Here is a 19,674-nt window from a genome sequence, read left to right on the forward strand (position 1 = left end):
AATTAGCAAGCCAAAATTTTCATCAAAACGGGCCGAATATAACGGTGAACCAGACAACTTAAAACCAACTATAAACTCAAACTAATAAAACCTGACTTCATATATGAAAAAAAAATAGAAAAAAAGCAGACGTCAAGCAACTGCTGACCAAATCCAACAACAGCTAACTTCATTTTCAGATCTTCAAACAACTAAAATTCTAAATCAAACAACAATGTCACAAAATTTCTTAAACCTATGAAAAAGGGGCCACTTTTGTTTTCAAGATTCTTCAACAGAAACGTGAGGTAATGTGGTGTAATTTTAACCTGTAAATCTATACCTAAGGGAATTAAACCTAATTGTGTAAGGCCCCAAACCGGTAGCCCTACTTTAGCGTCGGATTTACTCATAAACACAGTTCTTGCAATCAGAGTTAATTAAAACTTTCGCGGAAACATTTACTTGAAGCATTTGCTATAAAACATTCAATCTCTTCTCTGATACTATAAAACAAATCATTATATTTAAAACATCTTCTCTTCCATCTTAAGATGCCAGCCGTTCAATCCATGCCATGTGCCATCCTCATGCTAGTTCTTTGGTCTGATCACCTGCGTGCATACTAAAAGTCAGCTACGCTGAGTGAGTTCTAGTTAATCAAGCAACTTATCCTACAACCACTACATGCATCATATACGTATCCGCAGACACGTAGTCCACTATCTAACCTGCTTACCTTACCACTTAGCCTCTTATTTACACCTACCACCTTGCCACTTTGCCACTTTAATAACGTATAACGTTATGCCACTTTGCCACTTTAATAACGTATAACGTTATGCCACTTTGCCACTTTGCCGCTTTAATAACGTAGTCACGTATAGGCTTACCCTACCACGTACTATCGTCGTGCCACTAACACTCTTACTACACTCTTGCCACTTCTAACACGCTCTACCTCTACTTGTCTACAACATGCTTCATATCATTTACATAATAAGAAAGTCACATCATAGCATTCATATACACTAATAACCACTTGGCAATCACTTTCCTTGGCGATGCGTGCAATATCCAAAGATCGTTCACGTACCAACAAGTATTATATAATAGCTACCTCGTATAACATTTATAGCATACACTTACCACTTAAGGTAAGTGTATTCACACTTCACATCGAGTATGCACACAGCCCCGAAAACATAACAAGGAAATGGGGCTAGAAACTCACCTGAACACGGTTACGTTCACCGTTAATCGTAATCCCTTTCTTCAGTTTTGCACGGCTGACTGTATAATAATTACACGTATCAATTAACTACTACTACTCATGTTGTATTTCTATCTTTATATGACCCACAACGAACGGGGGTCCGGGGGCAGCGCCCCTGGCAGCGGGGTCTAGGGGCGGCAGCCCCTAGCAGGGTCCAAGGGGCAGAGCCCATGGCTGGGGTCGAGCTGCCAGGTCAGCTTGGAAAACTTTTATTTCCATTAACTGTCTTAACACATTTTTCATTAGGTTTTTAATTTATTTTCTAATCGAACTTAATTTTAGGCGAAGTTAAACCTTAAGCGAACTTAGCTTTAGGCGAAGTTAAACCTTAGGCGAAGTTAAACCTCAGGCGAACTTAGCTTTAGGCGAAGTTAAACCTTAGGCGAACTTAGCTTTGCAGGCGAAGTTCATCAGGCGAACTTAGCTTGCAGGCGAAGTTGTCGGCTGCAGCTACTGTTCGTCCTTAATCATCTTCGTTTCTTAACCAAATAACTCGATTTAGGTATCCACGGAATCGTCTGACCAGCGCCTACAAACCCCAACCATCAAATCGACCTAACATCGATGTTTAAAGGGTGCGATTTAGGCATATAGGTTACGGGTTCTTTTATCAATCGATTAACCCATCAAATCGTAACCATTTTCAGTAAGTTTAGCTTTGTTGGATTCGTTTTTACCATACAAACACAGATCTATCATTTCTATACTAATCCAAACCTAAACGAACAAGTTCTCGATATAAACGTACCGTAAATGAGTCGAACTACGAACACGAGCTGGTTTTGTTGCTTTGGTTCGTCACGACGATCTAGCACTAACGAGCTCGGGTCCTCGCCTTTGGATCTTGGTTCGGGTTGTGTGTTTTGGGGTGTGTAGAGATTAGGATGGATAAATGGATGGAATGGAAATGATTGGGGTTTAAGGGGGTATTTATACTCCCTTAAGCCCATGGACCGAAGGCCCATATTTCCTTTTGGTCCCTATCTAATCCCATCTAACTATCCTACTAAGTCTTCATATTTTGCTATTATTATTATCGTTCCACTAACTCGTTTATTTCACCCGACAAAATAATATATTAAATATTACTTTAGAAATTTCGGGATGTTACAAATTGTCAACCATTTAGACCACAATTATACCCTAGTGATTATGATGATGATGAACAAACCCTAGAATGAAATCAAAAGAGTAATGAAAATGTGAATTAGGTAGCATGTTCAAAGCAGAATGAAACCAAAAGGGTAATGAATAGGAATAATCAAGAATCATGGGAATTAAGAATACATAATACAAAGGAAGAGTAAAACATACCTAATATCAATAAATCAATAAACCACAATTAAATCTTGTTGATTGTGATGATGATGAAGAAGTATTTATAGCATAGGAAGTAGCAATCAGGATGACTATATTACATAGAAACCGACATGAATTAAAAAAAATTTATTGAGGAATTGATTGGTTGTTGAAGAAGAAATTGATTGAGGAATTGATGACTGGGGCTGTAACGTACATATAGAGAGAAGGAGATTGAGGTTGGCTGTTGGGTTTAAGTCGCCGGCAGGTAGGCTTCTTTCTGGAGTTGGAAGCCGGAGCTGTAATTGTCAGGCAAGGGGCAGTTAATTCTACGGCGTCTGAAAGAGAGAGAGTATGGAATGTGAAAGGGTGCCTATATGTTTAATAATGTAATATAGATATAGATATTAATTATAAAAGGTTATTTTCATGATAAAAGTATGATTTACATGTTACGCAACTTTTTGTCTATTTGCCTGCCACTTTATTGTAATCGTTTCGCGTTTAATGAATCTTTATTTTAGAAAATTAATTATCACATCGAGTTTATAAAAAAAATTAACAAAATATTTTGTTCGGCTGTAAGTTAGAAAGGACAAACACTTTTTTCCAAATGGAAAAATACGATACGGTCCTAACTTGCCTCAACATGCCATGAAGTAATTGCATAACAAAGTAATCAAATAAAGAAACTACATTTAATAACAAAAAGAAATTTCAAACACAAGTATTATAAACATAGCATTCAAACATATTACGTGTAATACACGGGCGGAAAATAATAAATTTGTTAGGTAAATTTAGTATTTAAACTTATTATTTGTAACCTTGAAATTAATAGTTTTTAAACTTAAAATCATAAGATTAACCTTGAAAAAGCATAATATACGTTAAAAACCTAACAATTATAGTTAATGAATTTTTTAAATTAATAAGTATTACACAATAAATATTCATGAAACATTTATTTTATTATTTGTTATTAGCACTAAAAATCTACTATTGATAACTTTAATCCATAAAATAATATTGAAAATACCATTTAGATGTGCATGTAATAAAATTACATCTCCAAATATCTATATTACTTAAAACATCATACAACGTTTGCAAAACTTAAAAACTAAAGAAACCTTTCGGAAAATCCACTACTTAAAAATGTTAGCTTGAATTTGATTCCCCTGTATTTAGCAAAACTTAAAAATTAACTGGAGACAAACTTTATTTGAAATACAAAAAACTTAATAGTTGATTTAAAAAATAAGTCAGAAGATCATGAATAATATATACGAAAAATAAAATAGGGAATCATATAAAACTGTGAAATATTATATTTTTTGTTTTAATAATTACCATACACTATCAGAAATATTATTATGCTGTAAAAGGTTGACTTCGAAAATTTTAGTAACAATTTTAATGTTATATATTTGAAGTATTTTTTTAATTGTTTTTCTAAAATAAAACGTTAGTTAATTATCATAATTAAAAATATCAGTTACATATTTTAACTTTGAATTCTAGTAACAAAAGAGTTTAAAATTGTAAAGAAATAATATTTAGGAAATTGAATAATTAAAGTCAATTAAATGATTATTGAATTTAATTAATAAAGAATTAGGTGGAAATATTATAAATAGTAATAGATTGTGTGGCATCTTATGTGGATAAGCAAGTATGGTGCCTTGTAGACAATATATTTTGCTTTAATAGTATAGTTAGATTAGATTTATGATGAATTGTAGTACGATAAAAAATCTATAAACTGTGACATTCAAATTATCCTTAATCGTGTTCAGTGCGAACACAATTATGTATTTACTAAACCATTGTTGCTCGCACTTTCTTGCCAAGCAAAAAACATACTTTATTTTATAATTTTATATCGTACACCATTATTTATTGTTTGATACGAGACAAGTTCAAACCATTATCTAGTTCCTTGTGACATATGCCTTTTCTTAATCTTTGTCAGACTATAATCTTTTCATCATCATATTTACTTAACGATAATAAGATAAATAATCATGGCAGAGGAACAACGTAGTTCATAAACAAATAAGCATATACAATTTTACACCATATACTATTATTTATTTATATTTAATTAATCCATATCATTGTTTTCCCACATTTACACACCTAGTTTTAGGGTATATTATTATTTATTTATATTTATTAATCTATATCACTGTTTTCACACATTTATACACACATAGTTTTATGGTATACTATTATTTATATTTATTAATCTGTATCATTGTTTTCACACGTTTATACACATAGTTTTACTTTTATGAGTCAATTACACAAATAGTTTATGTGGTTTGCTGATAATGCATCAATGTTCTCAACATTTTGGAAATTACAAGTATGGCTCAATAACTGGCCAATCGTAATATACATAGTCCGTGACTTGGATGGACGCTAAGCTTTGTCGTTTGAAACAACCAAGAAAATTATTAGAGTATAATAATACTTCTTCTTTTTTAATGATAAGAGGCATTTTAGCCATTTCACCAATGTTATTGAAACCGAAACGCACCGACCGGTCGAACCGGTCCGACCGGGCTGGTCCAGTTCCATGTAATTCGCTCGGCTCTCACGGAACCGGCCGGTCCGACTGAAAAACCAGACCGGTTGAACCGGTTTACTAAAAAAAATCTTTTTTCCAGCCCTACCCGTCATTTTTTTTTACAAAAGTTGTTCGGCCGGTCCCGACTGGTTGAACCGGCGAACAGGTCGCCTGTCCGGTTTTCAGTCCAATTCAGTTATGAAAACATTCCATTTCACATCCATTCAACAAAGTTTAACGTCCATCCAAATCAGAGATCATCCGTGTAACTACCGATCAAACAGTCTATCGGACCATACATGTAATTTCTAAATTATGGGGGACCACTTATACAATACCAGAAGTCGGTGAAATCTAACCGGGTCGGGTCGGGTCCACTCACTAAACCCTAAATCAACCCGTTGTCTTCGTGTATAAAACCTAATTCATCGCTCAAATCCATCAGATTCACAGTTTTGATTCTCGATTCCAACAGGTGCGTATTGTATTATATATATCATTCATTGATCCAATTATTATTATTATTATTATTATTAATTGTTTATACTTATGGTTTGCTGAATGTATTAGTAGGCCACAGTTATTAGTAGTTTGTGCATCCAATTGAGTATGTTACGGTTGTATTGAATCTGTATTAATATTAATATCATTTTAATAAGCAATTGAGTATGTTAGGGTTTAGCTTTAGGTTTAGGTTTATCATAATTTGATGATTAATATGCTATTGCTCATTGCTGTATTACTCTTGTTAATTTCATTTGACATTTCTACATTTTGTTTAATGTGCACGCGCCACGTGCTCGATGAAATGCCTGATAAAGTATGATTAATAGAATCTGATGTTTGCGTGCCACTTGCTCGATGAAATGCCTGATAAAGTATGACTAGTATATTTTGATGTTTCTACGTTGTGTTTCGTGTACGCGTGCCACTTGCTCGATGAAATGCCTGATGAAGTATGATTAGTATACTTTGGTGGTTTTTTAACCGTGTATAGTGTACGCGTGCCACGTGCTCAATGAAATGCCTGATAAAGTATGATTAGTGTAATTTAGCGTTTTTACTTTGTGTTTAGTGTACGTGTTGCACGTGCTCGATGAAATGCCTGAAGTATGATTAGTGTAATTTAGCGTTTTTACTTTGTGTTTAGTGTACGCGTGCCACGTGCTCGATGAAATGCCTGATGAAGTATGATTAGTATAATTTGACATTTTTACTTTGTGTTTAATGTACGGTGCCACATGCTCGATGAAATGCCTGATAAAACTATGATTAGGCATTTTTTACTTTGTGTTTAGTATACACGCGCCACTTGCTTGATGAAATGCATGATAAAGTATGATTAATTTTACATTGTGTTTAGTATACACGTGCCACTTGTTCGATGAAATGCCTGATAAGGTATGATTAATGAAATGTTGCATTTCTACATTGTGTTTATTATACCCGCATCACTTGCTCAATGATACTTAAAAAAGTATGATTAATGAAATGTTGCATTACTACATTGTGTTTATTATACCCGCATCACTTGCTCGATGATACTTGATAAAGTATGATTAATGAAATGTTGCATATCTACATTGTGTTTATTATACGCGTGTCACTTGCTCGATGAAATGCCAGATAAAGTATGATTCATGAAATGCTTCATTTCTACATTGTCTTTATTATACGCGCGTCCCTTGCTCGATGAAATGCCTGATAAAGTATGATACGTATAATTTGACGTTTTTACTTTGGGTTTAGTGTACGCGTGCCACGTGCTTGATGAAATGCCTGATGAAGTATGATTAGTATAATTTGACATTTTTACTTTGTGTTTAGTGTACGCGTGCCACGTGCTCGATGAAATGTCTGATAAAGTATAATTAGTATAATTTGACGTTTTTACATTTTGTTTAGTATACGTGTGCCACTTGCTCGATGAAATGCCTGATAAAGCATGATTAATGAAGTTTGACATTTTTACATTGTGTTTAGTATATCTTTCATTGATCCAAAAGTTATCGATTGCTTATACTTAGGGTTTATTGAATGCAAATGGGCCACAATTATTAGTTTAGTTTTCCCCAATTATTATCATGTTTATGCATCCAATTGAGTATGTTAGGATTGAATACGTTGTGACAGAGTTGAATCTCTACTAATAATATCGTTTTAATGATCACTTGAGTGTGTTAGGATTTAGGTTTATCATACTTTGATGACTATTGTGCTATACTGCTATTGCATACTTCATTTAACAGCTTTGTGGTTTGTGTGTTAAAATTTGTCATTAATACAATTTGTCATTTCTACATTGTGTTTAGTATACGTGCGCCACTTGCTTGATGAAATGCCTGATTAAGTATAATTTTGTATTTAATAAGTAGATTGAGATCATAATGAAATTAGATGCTACGCAGTTAGTGCGGAAAGATATCGGATATCGGTCAAGGAACGATATTTGAGATATCGGTCATTTTTATATCATGCAGAATTTATATATGTAGCAATTTATAACAATTCAGTATACTATCCTATGATTGTTGTGTTTTGCAACTAACAAAACACTTGACAATTGTTTACACTTAGGGTTTGTTGAATGTAAGTAGACCGCAATTGTTATCGTGTTTATGCATCCAATTAAGTATGTTAGATTGAATCTCTATTAATATCATTTTAATGATCAATTGAGTGTGTGAGGCTTTAGGTTTATCATACTTTGATGACTATTATGCTATTGTATGCATTTGTATATCACTCTTGTCGTAAATTTCATTTTAAAGTGTGCTAATACATCTGTCTTTGCCAGTATACTATTAATGAAATTTGAGATTTCTACATTGTCTTTAGTATACGAGTGTCACTTGCTCGATGAAATGCCTGATAAAGTATGATTAGTATAATTGGACATTTTTACATTGTGTTTAGTATACGTGTGCCACTTGCTCATCTATTAATATCATTTTAATGATTGATTTGGGTATGCTAGGGTTTAGGCTTATCATACTTTGATGATTAATATGCGTTTGTACTACTCTTGTTGTAAACCTCATTTATATAATATGCATTTGTATTACTCTTGTTGTAAACCTCATTTATAAGTGTGTTAATACATCCGTCTTTCTCAATATGCTATTTGTAGAATTTGATATTTTTACATTGCGTTTAGTATGCGCGCGTCACTTGCTCGATGAAATGCCTTATAAAGCATGATTAGTATAATTTGTCATTTTTACGTTGTGTTTAGTATACGCACGCCACTTGCTCAATGAAATGCCTGATAAAGTATGATTAGTATAATTTGACATTTTTACTTTGTGTTTAGTATATGTTTGCTACTTGCTCGATGAAACGGCTGATAAAGTATAATTAATGTAATTTGACATTTTTACATTGCTTAGTATATGCGTTCCACTTGCTCGATGAAATGCCTGATGATTGAAGTATGATTAGTGTAATTTGACGTTTTTACGTTGTGTTTAGTATACACATCCCTCTTGCTCGATGAAATGCCTGAAAAAGTATGATTAATATAATTTGACATTTGTAAATTGTGTTTAGTATACGTGAGCCATTTGCTTGATGAAATGCCTGATAAAGCATGATTAATGAAGTTTGGCATTTTGTGCCACATGCTCGATGAAATGCCTGATAAAGTAAGATTTTGTATTTTAAGTAGATTTGAGTCATTGAGATCAGAATGAAATTAGATGTTACTTAGATGAGCATGAACTTTTATACTGGTTAAGGTAACCAACCGTTTCTCGAATTTATGAACTTCAATGCCAGTTAAAGTAAGTAATTGTTTTGTGGACTTTTTTTTTTCTAATTTTGACAGATTGGATTATTTTGGTAGTTAAATTTGTAAATAGAAGAAGCAGAAAGAAATAATCAAAATATAAAGAGAAAAAAATAGACTAATAGAGATATGAGTCATAGAAATAGAGAATGGAATGTAGTTTCAAAATGAACAAATAGAGAGAATGGTGTTCTTTTAGTTAAATTTTAGAGATAGAGAAGTTGATGTGAATCCTAGTTTCCGAAATAGCTATATGAGCCGCGAATTTTGTATTGGCACAATTTGTACCGGAACGAAATTGCAGATGTACCAATCGCTACTGAAACTGTGATTCAATTGGTCGATGCGTTGATTTAATTCGCCCCTTAATCTGATTCTGATCAACCGGTAGGTCCCAATTGAAATTCAAATCGATCGTTATCGAGCACGAATTCCAGATCAATTTTTTGGCGTGCTGGATCGAATTTGTTGAGCGTGTATTGAAATTCAGTTTAGGCCTACAAAGTTTTTGGGAGTGCGTGAATTCATCGAGCGAGTATGAATTCCAATCAATACACAACCATTATAAAAAAAACTTACGTAGTTCTCTCTACTAATTTTCTTCAAAATACAGCTAAATTCCATCTTCAGTTTCAGTTCTTTATGTTTCTGTTTTTTTTGGTTCATACCCAGGGTTTATTGAATGCGAGTAGGCCACAATCTAGTTTAATTTGCTCCAATTTGTATCGTGTTTATGCATCCAGTTAAGTATGTTAGAGTTGAATCTGTTGTTACAGAGTTGAATCTCTGTTAATATCATTTTAATGATGAATTAAGTATGTTGGGTTTAGGTTTAGGTTTATCATACTTTGATGACTATTTAACTATTGTATGCATTTGTATTACTCTTGTTGTAAACTTCATTTAAAAGTGCGTTAATACATCTGTCTTAGGCAGCATGCTATTAATAAAATTTGACATTTCTGCGTTATGTTAAGTATATTCGTGCCACTTGCTTGATGAAATGCCTGATAAAGTATGATTAATGAAATTTGACATTTTGTGCCCCTTGCTCGATGAAATTGCCTGATAAAGTATGATTTTGTATATTCAGTAGATTTGAGATCAGAATGAAATTAGATTGTTACTTAATTGAGCATCAACTTTATGCCAGTTAAGGTAACTAACCGTATCTCGAATTTATGAACTTCAATGCCAGTTGAAGTAACTAATTGTTCTGTGGACAGCTTGGTTTATTCAATTTTTACAGATTGGATTTATTTTGGTAGTTAAATTTGTAAATAGAAGAAACATAGAAATAATAAAAAACATAAACAGAAATATTCTAGCAGAGATAGAGAATGGAATGTAGAATGTGTTTTGAAAAATGAACAAAGTTTAGGGATAATGGTGTTAACAATGTTTTAGTTAAATTATAGAGATAGAGAAGCTGATGTGAATGCTTTTAATTATATAATAATTATTGTAAATTTGTTTGCAGAGCCTAATTATTTGCATTATTTCAAAGATTTAATTTGAATTCAAAGGTTTGCGGGGAAGATTTATAATTCTATTAGTGAGATTTAATCTTAATGAACTTTCTATGGTGGATGGGAAGAACAAAAGGGCGGTCCCGACAACAATAAACCCTTCTAAATTATCTACAAAATCTAGCATTTCTCATAAACCAGTAAAAACCCGTACATTTCCTCAGGCATCTTCTAACTCACGTGTTGAAAAGGAAGAAGGTGAATGGTCTGATGATAGTGGCTTGAATGATGTTAACATGTCTTCTAATGTTAATAATAATTTAAAGGGTGATTCTGCATTTTATGATATAAATAGTAACGGTAGTCCAAAACGTAGAGAGATTAGAGGAAACGAAGCAGCTCATGCTTTGAATTTCGCAACCGACCCTCGAAAACGGCCGAAAGTTGACCAACAAAAGGAGACATTGGGTAAAAAGCGAAGTAGGCAAACCATGTTTCTCAACTTAGAAGATGTTAAGCAAGCTGGACCTGCTAAAGTCCCAACTCCAAGAAAGCCAAACTTTTTACCTCCCACCACACGTCTCGTGAAAGAACCACGGCCTGTTTTTGAGTCTTCTGAGGCCACTGGAGAAAAGGTGTTTGACCAGTCGAGCATGAATGATACTAAGCAGTCTGACCAGTCAAACAATGACGAGTCTAGTGCTATCAAATCTGAATGCAGTGAGAGTGATCTGAATTCAGGATGTGTTACTCTGTCCAAAAGGCCAAACAATGAAACAAATCTTGTTACAGAGGATAAACGCTTTTTAGATCATAAACAGAGTCAATTAAAGCAGTCCACCGAATCAAGACAGATGAAAAGTCCACATAAACGACCACCTTTAACTGGTCAAATTCAAACCGAGTTAAAAACAGGAGTTAAAAAGCTTCCTTCAAGAAAACCAATTACTGTGAACACTCAATATCAAGATTCATCATTAGAACGTCTTAGGCTTCCTTCTAGAAAGCCAATCACTATCAACACTCAATATATAGATTCATCAGTAGAACGTCTTCTGCGGGAGGTGACCAATGAAAAGTTCTGGCAGCATCTGGGTATGATATTTTTCTTTCTAATTTTTTTAACTAAAGTTGTTATCTGTTTAATTTATTGTGTAATATATATACTATTTTGAAAATACAGGGGAAACAGAGCTTCAGTGTGTTCCAGGAAGCTTTGAATCAGTTGAAGAATATGTTCGGGTTTTTGAGCCTTTGCTTTTTGAAGAATGTCGGGCCCAACTTTACAGTACATGGGAGGAATTGACCGAAACAGTATCTCGAGACTCGCATACAATGGTTCGGATAAAGAATGTTGAGAGACGAGAACGAGGTATCAAATAATTACATTATATATTATGTATTTTTATATTTTTTGTAGTAATGTTCTTACTTAATTTTATATGGGGTTGCAGGATGGTACGATGTGACACTTCTACCTATAAACGAATACAGATGGAATTTCAAGGAGGGTGATGTGGCAGTGCTTTCAACCCCTAGACCCGGGACAGGTTTATTTTTTATTCTCAAATTTATAAATCAGGTCAATGGGTCAAATAATAAACAAAAACATTGTGTTCTTAAGCAGTTAAATCTAAGAGAACGGTTAGAGACGAAACCGAGGTTAGTGGACGTGTAGCTGGTACTGTAAGGCGTCACATACCGATAGATACCCGTGATCCATTAGGGGCGGTTCTTCACTTTTATGTTGGAGATTCTTATGATTCTAACAGGTTTTTTTACTTATATTATATTTTTTACATGGAATCCTGTTATGTGTTAGGTATGCTAATAAAGATTCTCCTTTTGTTTTTAATATATACAGCAAGGTTGATGATGAGCACATTTTAGATAAATTTCAACGTAAGGGAGTATGGTTTTTAACCGTTCTTGGTGCACTTGCTACAACCCAAAGAGAGTATATTGCTTTGCATGCATTTCGCAGACTCAATTCACAGGTGAATTTTAAACTTAAACGGGTCAAAATTACTAAATGGGTCAAAGTTGTACAAACAACTGATATGGTTTAACATACTTTTTTACAGATGCAAACTGCAATTCTTCAACCGAGTCCACATCATTTCCCTAAATATGAAGAACAAGCACCCGCAATGCCCGAATGTTTCACAACAAATTTTGTTGATCATCTTTACAGAAGCTTCAACGGGCCCCAGTTATCAGCAATACACTGGGCTGCAATGCATACTGCTGCCGGTACAAACAATAACTTAACAAAAAAACAAGATCCATGGCCGTGTACTTTAGTCCAAGGCCCACCTGGAACCGGAAAAACCCATACCGTATGGGGAATGCTAAATGTGATTCATCTTGTTCAATATCAGCATTATTATACCGCCTTACTTAAAAAACTTGCACCCGAAAGCTACAAACAAGCAACCGAAACCCTGTCTTCTGAAACTGTCCCTGATGGGTCCATTGACCAGGTGCTCCAAAACATGGACGAGAACCTCTTTCGAACCCTTCATAAACTCTGCCCAAAACCACGAATGCTCGTTTGTGCACCTTCGAACGCTGCAACGGATGAGCTCTTGACCCGTGTTCTTGACCGTGGGTTCATTGACGGTGAGATGAAAGTTTACCGACCTGACGTGGCTCGAGTTGGGGTCGATTCTCAAACACGGGCCGCTCAAGCAGTGTCAGTCGAACGTAGAACAGAGCAGCTTTTGGTTAAAAGCCGTGAAGAAGTTTATGGGTGGTTACACCAGTTAAAAGCCCATGAAGCCCAATTGTCTCAACAAATATCAGCCCTTCAAAGACAGCTTAATGTTGCAGCTCATGCGGGCCGTGTTCAAGGTTCTGTGGGGGTCGATCCAGATGTCCTCATGGCCCGTGACCAAAACCGTGACTCATTGTTACAAAACCTCGCAGCTGTTGTCGAGAACCGTGACAAAGTGTTAGTTGAGATGTCCCGTCTTCTAATTTTGGAGGGAAAATTCAAGCCCGGTAATTTTAACCTGGAGGAAGCCCGGGCTAGTCTCGAGGCGAGTTTTGCAAATGAAGCTGAAATCGTTTTCACAACCGTGTCAAGCAGCGGTCGGAAGCTATTTTCACGGTTAACCCATGGGTTCGATATGGTGGTTATAGATGAAGCAGCTCAAGCCAGTGAGGTCGGGGTGCTACCACCGCTAGCCCTCGGTGCAGCCCGGTGTGTTCTAGTTGGGGACCCGCAACAACTACCCGCAACCGTTATCAGTAAAGCCGCTGGTACTTTATTATATAGTAGAAGTCTTTTCGAAAGGTTTCAACAAGCGGGCTGCCCGGCAATATTATTATCCGTTCAATACCGAATGCATCCTCAGATACGTGATTTTCCTTCACGGCATTTTTACCAAGGACGGCTTACTGATAGTGAAACTGTTACCAATTTACCGGATGAGCTTTACTACAAAGACCCGTTACTCAGACCGTATGTTTTTTATGATATTACACACGGGAGGGAATCACACCGGGGCGGGTCGGTATCTTACCAGAATGTACACGAAGCTCAGTTTTGTTTACGGATATATGAACATTTACAGAAAGCGGTTAAGAATTTGGGTATACCAAAAGTGTCGGTCGGGATTATTACACCGTATAAGTTACAGTTGAAATGCATACAACGCGAGTTTGAAGAAGTTTTGAATAGTGAAGAGGGGAAAGATATTTATATTAATACGGTTGATGCGTTCCAAGGGCAAGAACGTGATGTCATCATTATGTCATGTGTTCGGGCTTCTGGTCATGGTGTCGGTTTTGTTGCTGATATTCGTCGGATGAATGTCGCTCTTACTCGGGCTAAAAGGGCACTTTGGGTATAGATTGTTATTATTATTATTATTATTATTATTATTATTATTATTACTGTTTTAGTTATTTTTCGTTTGGTATTGAATTGTTTGTATTTTACGTAGGTGATGGGGAACGCGAGTTCACTGGTTCAATCGGATGATTGGGCGGCTCTAATTGCTGATGCGAAGGCTAGAAAATGCTACATGGATATGGATTCCATTCCTAAAGACTTCCTGGCGGCACCCAGGACGGCAGTGGCACCTCTCCCGCCACCCTATGGTCCGCCACCGCCCAATTATTCTAACACAAGGGGTCATATGAGGCCTGGGTTTAGACAAAGACCGTATGACCCTAGGGTGGGGGCGACATTAGGAGACGTAGATAAAACAAACTCATCTTCAACATCAAGAAACGGGGGTTATCTACCGTTTAACAAACCACCGTTAGAGGATTTGGATAACGATGTTGATCGGTCTCGATACACCTTGCAATATAGAGGCCAGTGATTTTTATTAATCATTTTGAGAACCCCAATGTGAACTTGGGGTGGGTGTAGAATGGGTTTGGGGTTTAGGGTCGGGCTACGACCTGAACCCCAAACCTACATTGAACCCTCTTTTGAAAGTGGGACAAAGACATAATATGAAGGTTTATTGGTGGTGTGGGTTAAAGCCTTAAAAAGGCATGTATAAATTGGTAAAGTTTAATACCAGTTGTGATGGTGGCTGCATTTTTATACAACACCAGGAATAGAAATGGATTTATACTTTTTTATATATTACATGTGATGGGTTATTTGAAAATGACTTGTTTTAGATTTTTATAAAGTTTTTAATAGACAAGAAATATTAATATATTATTGTATTGATCTATAGAAAAGTATATAAATTTATATGGTATTCAAGAAACAACATAACCCAAAAAATTAATGAGCAGTTTTAAGCACTAATTATGTTGATGTAATCATATAGACAACTAAACAACTTTAGCGTTCAAACATTCAAACGTTGATCATTAAACTGTGTTCGAACTCGAATTTAAACGAGGCAGCTCCGCTAGGCCAGAGCTTGATTTTGAAGTTAAACAAGTCCAAGATCGAGCCGAGCTTGGGACGAGGTTGGCTCGTTTACAAAAATGAGGCAACTCAGCCCAAGCCGAGCTAGGGTGGGTTCAAGCTCGAAATTAAACGAGGCAGCTCAACTAGGCCAGAGCTTGATTTTGAAGTTAAATGAGCCTAAGATCAAGCCGATCTGAGCTTGGAACGAGGTTGGCTCGGTTACAAAAATGAGGCAACTCAGCCCAAGCCGAGCCAGGGTGGGTTCAAGCTCGAAATTAAACGAGGAAGCTTAGCTAGGCCAGAGCTTGATTTTGAAGTTAAATGAGCTAAGATCGAGCCAAGCTTGGGACAAGGTTGGCTCGGTTACAAAAATGAGCAACTTAGCTCAGGTTATTTCAAATCAAGTTTTTTTAGTTAGTTTATTTGAGCTTTTATCGAACGAGCCTAAGATGAGCCGAGCCATGACCCGAGCCGACCTTGGAACGAGGCTGGCTCAGTTACAAAAATGAGGCAACTCGGCTCAAGTTATTTCAATTCAAGCTTTTTAGTTAGTTTATTTGAGCTTTTATCGAACGAGCTTCGAGCCGTGACCTTTTTGAACAGCCAATCCAGATTGCTGATGCCACCATTGCCACCGCAACAACACCTTGAGCCATCGCAACCATCAATTGTCAGATGTACAACAATTGTGATGTTAGATTTTGTTAAAAATTTAAAAAATATTTTAGTTTTCGGTCAACTTTTACAACTATCATGCAATATATTTCAATTATTTTCTACCATATCATACAATCAATCATACATCACTCTAAAACAAGAGAAACAATTACAACTAAAAACATCACATAATTGAGTTTCTACTGCACAAAGCTTATACTTGAAATCCAAAAATCAACACATAAACAGGCTTTTAGACGGTCACATTTGAATCGACCCAAGAACTCAAGACGAGATGGTTTCAAGGCTGCAAAGTCATCAATGAACCATCTCATCTAATTTATGCCTGTATCGAGCCAAATTCTGCAAAAACAAAGCGACAAATGTTGTTTAAATTTGGCCCGTTATCGATAAATAATAACCTGTGAAAATAATATTCACCTTGGTATAAGCATAAACACTTGGCTCACTTGGTGCAGCTGGACTTCCTCTTCTAATATATTTCTCCTCTTTTACAATATAAAGCATCAGTATACCAGTTGATAATTCGAGGCTTATAACCTGAAAAATTATTAAAACATTCGGTTTTCAAGATTACGCAAACGGAATAAGATAAATAACATATAAAATAAGAATTTTACCTCTTGAGAAGTTAATTTGTCAAGATACATTATGATGTTTTCCCGCTTGTAGTTGAGGTTCAATCTGAACAATTTTTCGATTAAGAAAAATAACATGAAAAACATCCTAAATCATTTTACATGATATTTATTATTATTATTATTATTTATTATTTATGTAGTCATATTGGACAGTGGACACTGATATTTATAAAGAAAACCAACTGTAACTGTTTCCGGTCAACGCAGCCCGACGTGTACATAAATTACCAATTTAACCCTGACCAGTCCATTTTCCATCTCTACATGTAACAATTATGCACTTGATTTCTTGTTCTTGTAATTATTATTATGCACACGCGTGTGTTTTATTTTCATTATAACTCTTTTAGAACATAGAGATTATTAAAGATAAAGAAGAAATAAATAAATAAATTATACTTACATGTTCTTTAAAGTATGCAACGGCTCGTTCAGCACACATTTCCAAGCTCTCCCCGTTTGGTGGCGGTACATCGTAACTTCGCCTCCACTCGTGCACTTGTTCTTTCCCATATTTATCAGCGGTTTCCTGCTTGTTTAGACCCTGTAATTCTCCATACCTGAAAACCATAAATAAAAAGTTTAAAATATTTTCGTCCCTATATGAAAAAGATAATATAATGCTTACATTCGTTCGTTTAGTTGCCAAGCTGTAACAACCGGGATGCATTGTTTTTCGGTTTCTTGACTAAAAATTTGACTCCAAGATTCTGCTTGTTGACTTTCATTATGCAACACAATAGGCACCTAAAATAGGGTGACAATATTAATATTTATCAAAATTTGAACCCTATTTTCACAAACATAAATGAACGAAAGAGACATGTATTCATGTTCGTTTGTTTAGTTAAATATTTATTTATTAAATAAACGAGCATAAACAAACTTCCCACCGAGCGGTTCGCTAAACGTTCAATTCACTTACAAGTTTTGGCCCGTTACCCGACCCACCCATCTTACCACCACTAATACATGAAAAGGAGTATGAATACCTTCTTGCGGCAGTGCTGAGTCATGGCAAGCATAGCGGTCATTTGAGACCGAATAAGTGCAGATGTATATATCATATCAACCGGTATATTGCTTATTCTTTTACCGGCTTCAATTGCTTCTTCCACGCCTTTTTTTGTTAATGGCACATCAACACAACCCGTGAACAGGTTCTTCTCGTTCCATAACGACTCACCGTGCCTAATTAATATTAATGCAGCCTCGCCTAAAATAATTATATAAAAAAGAACATAAATTTAAAAACTTTCACCAAGAAAAACATGCCAACTTTCAACCATTATTAATGCATGCATAAATTTATTTAAATAATGAACAAAATTTGTTAACGGGTCAACCCCATTTCAACCCAAACATGTTTTGACCCGTTACTTAACCCGGCCGCCCCACCCAACCTGAAAAAGATAGATCATAGATACCATACTTGTTTTCTTCGCTTGGTCCACACTAGTGCTATTAACCGGAGTGTCTGAAACCGTTGTAGCCCGAGATATCGATGCTTGAATCGAACAAAAACCTCGTTTTCTAGACCAATTTCCCGATAACCCAAGATCGATCTTGAAACCTCTTTTGGTCAACGGTAGAGACGTACTTCCAAAATCTTGATGAAGTGCAAAATTACTAATGTACCCTTGAGTCTTGATGGTAGCAACACTTCCATTAAATGTTGTTGCAGCCATTCTAAAAACTGAACAGATTAACATACATTATCAATCAAACAAATGCATCAACACAAGAAGAGTTACATTTTGACTTTTGAGGTCAAACTGTCAGCTTCAAAATTGATAAAGATTTAAACCTTTTTTACTTATAATTATTTTATCAAATAAATGAAACTTACTGAGATGCATAACATTATAACATATACTATTAATTAATCAAACAAATGCATCAATACAAAAAAAGGTTACATTTTGACTTTGAAGGTCAAACGAGTTCCTCTTCAGGCGATTTAACCTTTTTTACTAATAAAATTTTTGATCATATAAATCAAACTTATATTAATCCAGCAAATGCATCAACACAAGAAGAGTTACATGTTGACTTTTGAGGTCAAACTGTCAGCTCAAAATTGATAAAAGATTTAAACTTTTTTACTAATAACTTTTTTATCATATGCATCAAACTTAAGTAAAACATTATAGCATATACTACTAATCAAACAAATGCATCAATACAAGAAAAGGTACATTTTGACTTTTAAGGTCAAATGAGTTTCTCTTCAGCTTCAAAATATATAAAAATTTGAACTTTTTTCTTAATAATTTTATTATCAAATACATCAAACTTATTGAGAAGTATTGCATTTGACTTTTGTAGGTCAAACTGGTTTCTCTTCAGCTTCAACATTGATACAGATTTAAACTTTTTACTAATACTTTTTTATATCAAAATCATTAAATTAATTAATTAATACCACAATTAGAACAATGCTGGTATTAAAACTGCAACACCATACATATATAAAGATTACAATTTGCAAAAACTAATTTGACCATCAAAAGTCAAAAAAAAAACAGAGTAATTAATAAAAGCAACCAAATTCATATCAAAAAATACAATCTTGAATCTTTGAATTCAATAAAAATCTAAACAATTCAAATGCATACCAAACAAATAAAATAATCTTGCTTAAACAAATGTGGGTAATCAAGAAAAATAATAATCTTACATTATTTATAACCCAAATTGGTGGATTATTTGGAGAAATTGGCGATGAAATTGATAAAGATTTGTGGGTTTATTACAAGAAAATTGATGGATTTAAATGCTTAGAATAAATCGAGGGGTTAGGTGTTCAAATGGGATTTAAAGGAAGAAGACATGGTATGAAATCTTGAAGGCAAATTTTATATTTTTTTATTGGATTTTGATTTTTGTACCTACCATATTGCCAAGAGGCAAACATGTGTTTTATTTAAATTTCCTTAAACCGGCTCGATTTAAAACTGATTTGGTAAATCTTAAGGGGAACCTGTCCTGAAAAGACAGTTTGGATCGTTTATGTGACACCAGTTTTATTGTTGAACCGGTTTGGTTGGTTTGCAAAAACCGGTCCCAAACTGGTTTTTTTAAA

General features: G+C 34.9%; 1 protein-coding gene and 1 pseudogene across 2 annotated transcripts; one reads left to right on the plus strand and one right to left on the minus strand.

The window, feature by feature from the left end:
- Positions 1-10,498: 10,498 nt before the first annotated feature.
- LOC143602217 (putative helicase MAGATAMA 3) lies at positions 10,499-14,719 on the plus strand. Its single transcript, XM_077079409.1, has 7 exons — positions 10,499-11,480; positions 11,569-11,757; positions 11,840-11,935; positions 12,013-12,157; positions 12,250-12,382; positions 12,470-14,236; positions 14,336-14,719. Exons 1-7 carry the CDS (start codon positions 10,499-10,501, stop codon positions 14,717-14,719), a joined length of 3,696 nt encoding a protein of 1,231 aa, XP_076935524.1.
- Positions 14,720-16,206: 1,487 nt separating this feature from the next.
- LOC143602219 (2,3-bisphosphoglycerate-dependent phosphoglycerate mutase 1-like) lies at positions 16,207-19,445 on the minus strand (annotated as a pseudogene). Its single transcript, XR_013147792.1, has 8 exons — positions 19,270-19,445; positions 18,022-18,278; positions 17,582-17,805; positions 17,218-17,336; positions 16,993-17,149; positions 16,569-16,632; positions 16,369-16,488; positions 16,207-16,290 (listed from the first exon to the last, which is right to left on the minus strand). The product of XR_013147792.1 is annotated as a 2,3-bisphosphoglycerate-dependent phosphoglycerate mutase 1-like (transcript).
- Positions 19,446-19,674: the final 229 nt, after the last annotated feature.

This window comes from Bidens hawaiensis, unplaced genomic scaffold, assembly GCF_021521415.1.
Source record: "Bidens hawaiensis isolate Kalapana, Puna unplaced genomic scaffold, B.hawaiensis_p1.1 tig00058131_1, whole genome shotgun sequence".
NCBI classification, from domain to species: Eukaryota; Viridiplantae; Streptophyta; class Magnoliopsida; order Asterales; family Asteraceae; genus Bidens; species Bidens hawaiensis.

What these genes read in the sequence shown, in the direction of transcription:
- LOC143602217 (XM_077079409.1), top strand. Translation starts at nt 10,499, where the DNA reads ATGGTGGATGGGAAGAACAAAAGGGCGGTCCCGACAACAATAAACCCT. An exon ending in AAAGTTCTGGCAGCATCTGG is followed by an intron (nt 11,481 to 11,568) that starts GTATGATATTTT and finishes TTGAAAATACAG; the next exon opens with GGGAAACAGAGCTTCAGTGT. An exon ending in AACCCCTAGACCCGGGACAG is followed by an intron (nt 11,936 to 12,012) that starts GTTTATTTTTTA and finishes GTTCTTAAGCAG; the next exon opens with TTAAATCTAAGAGAACGGTT.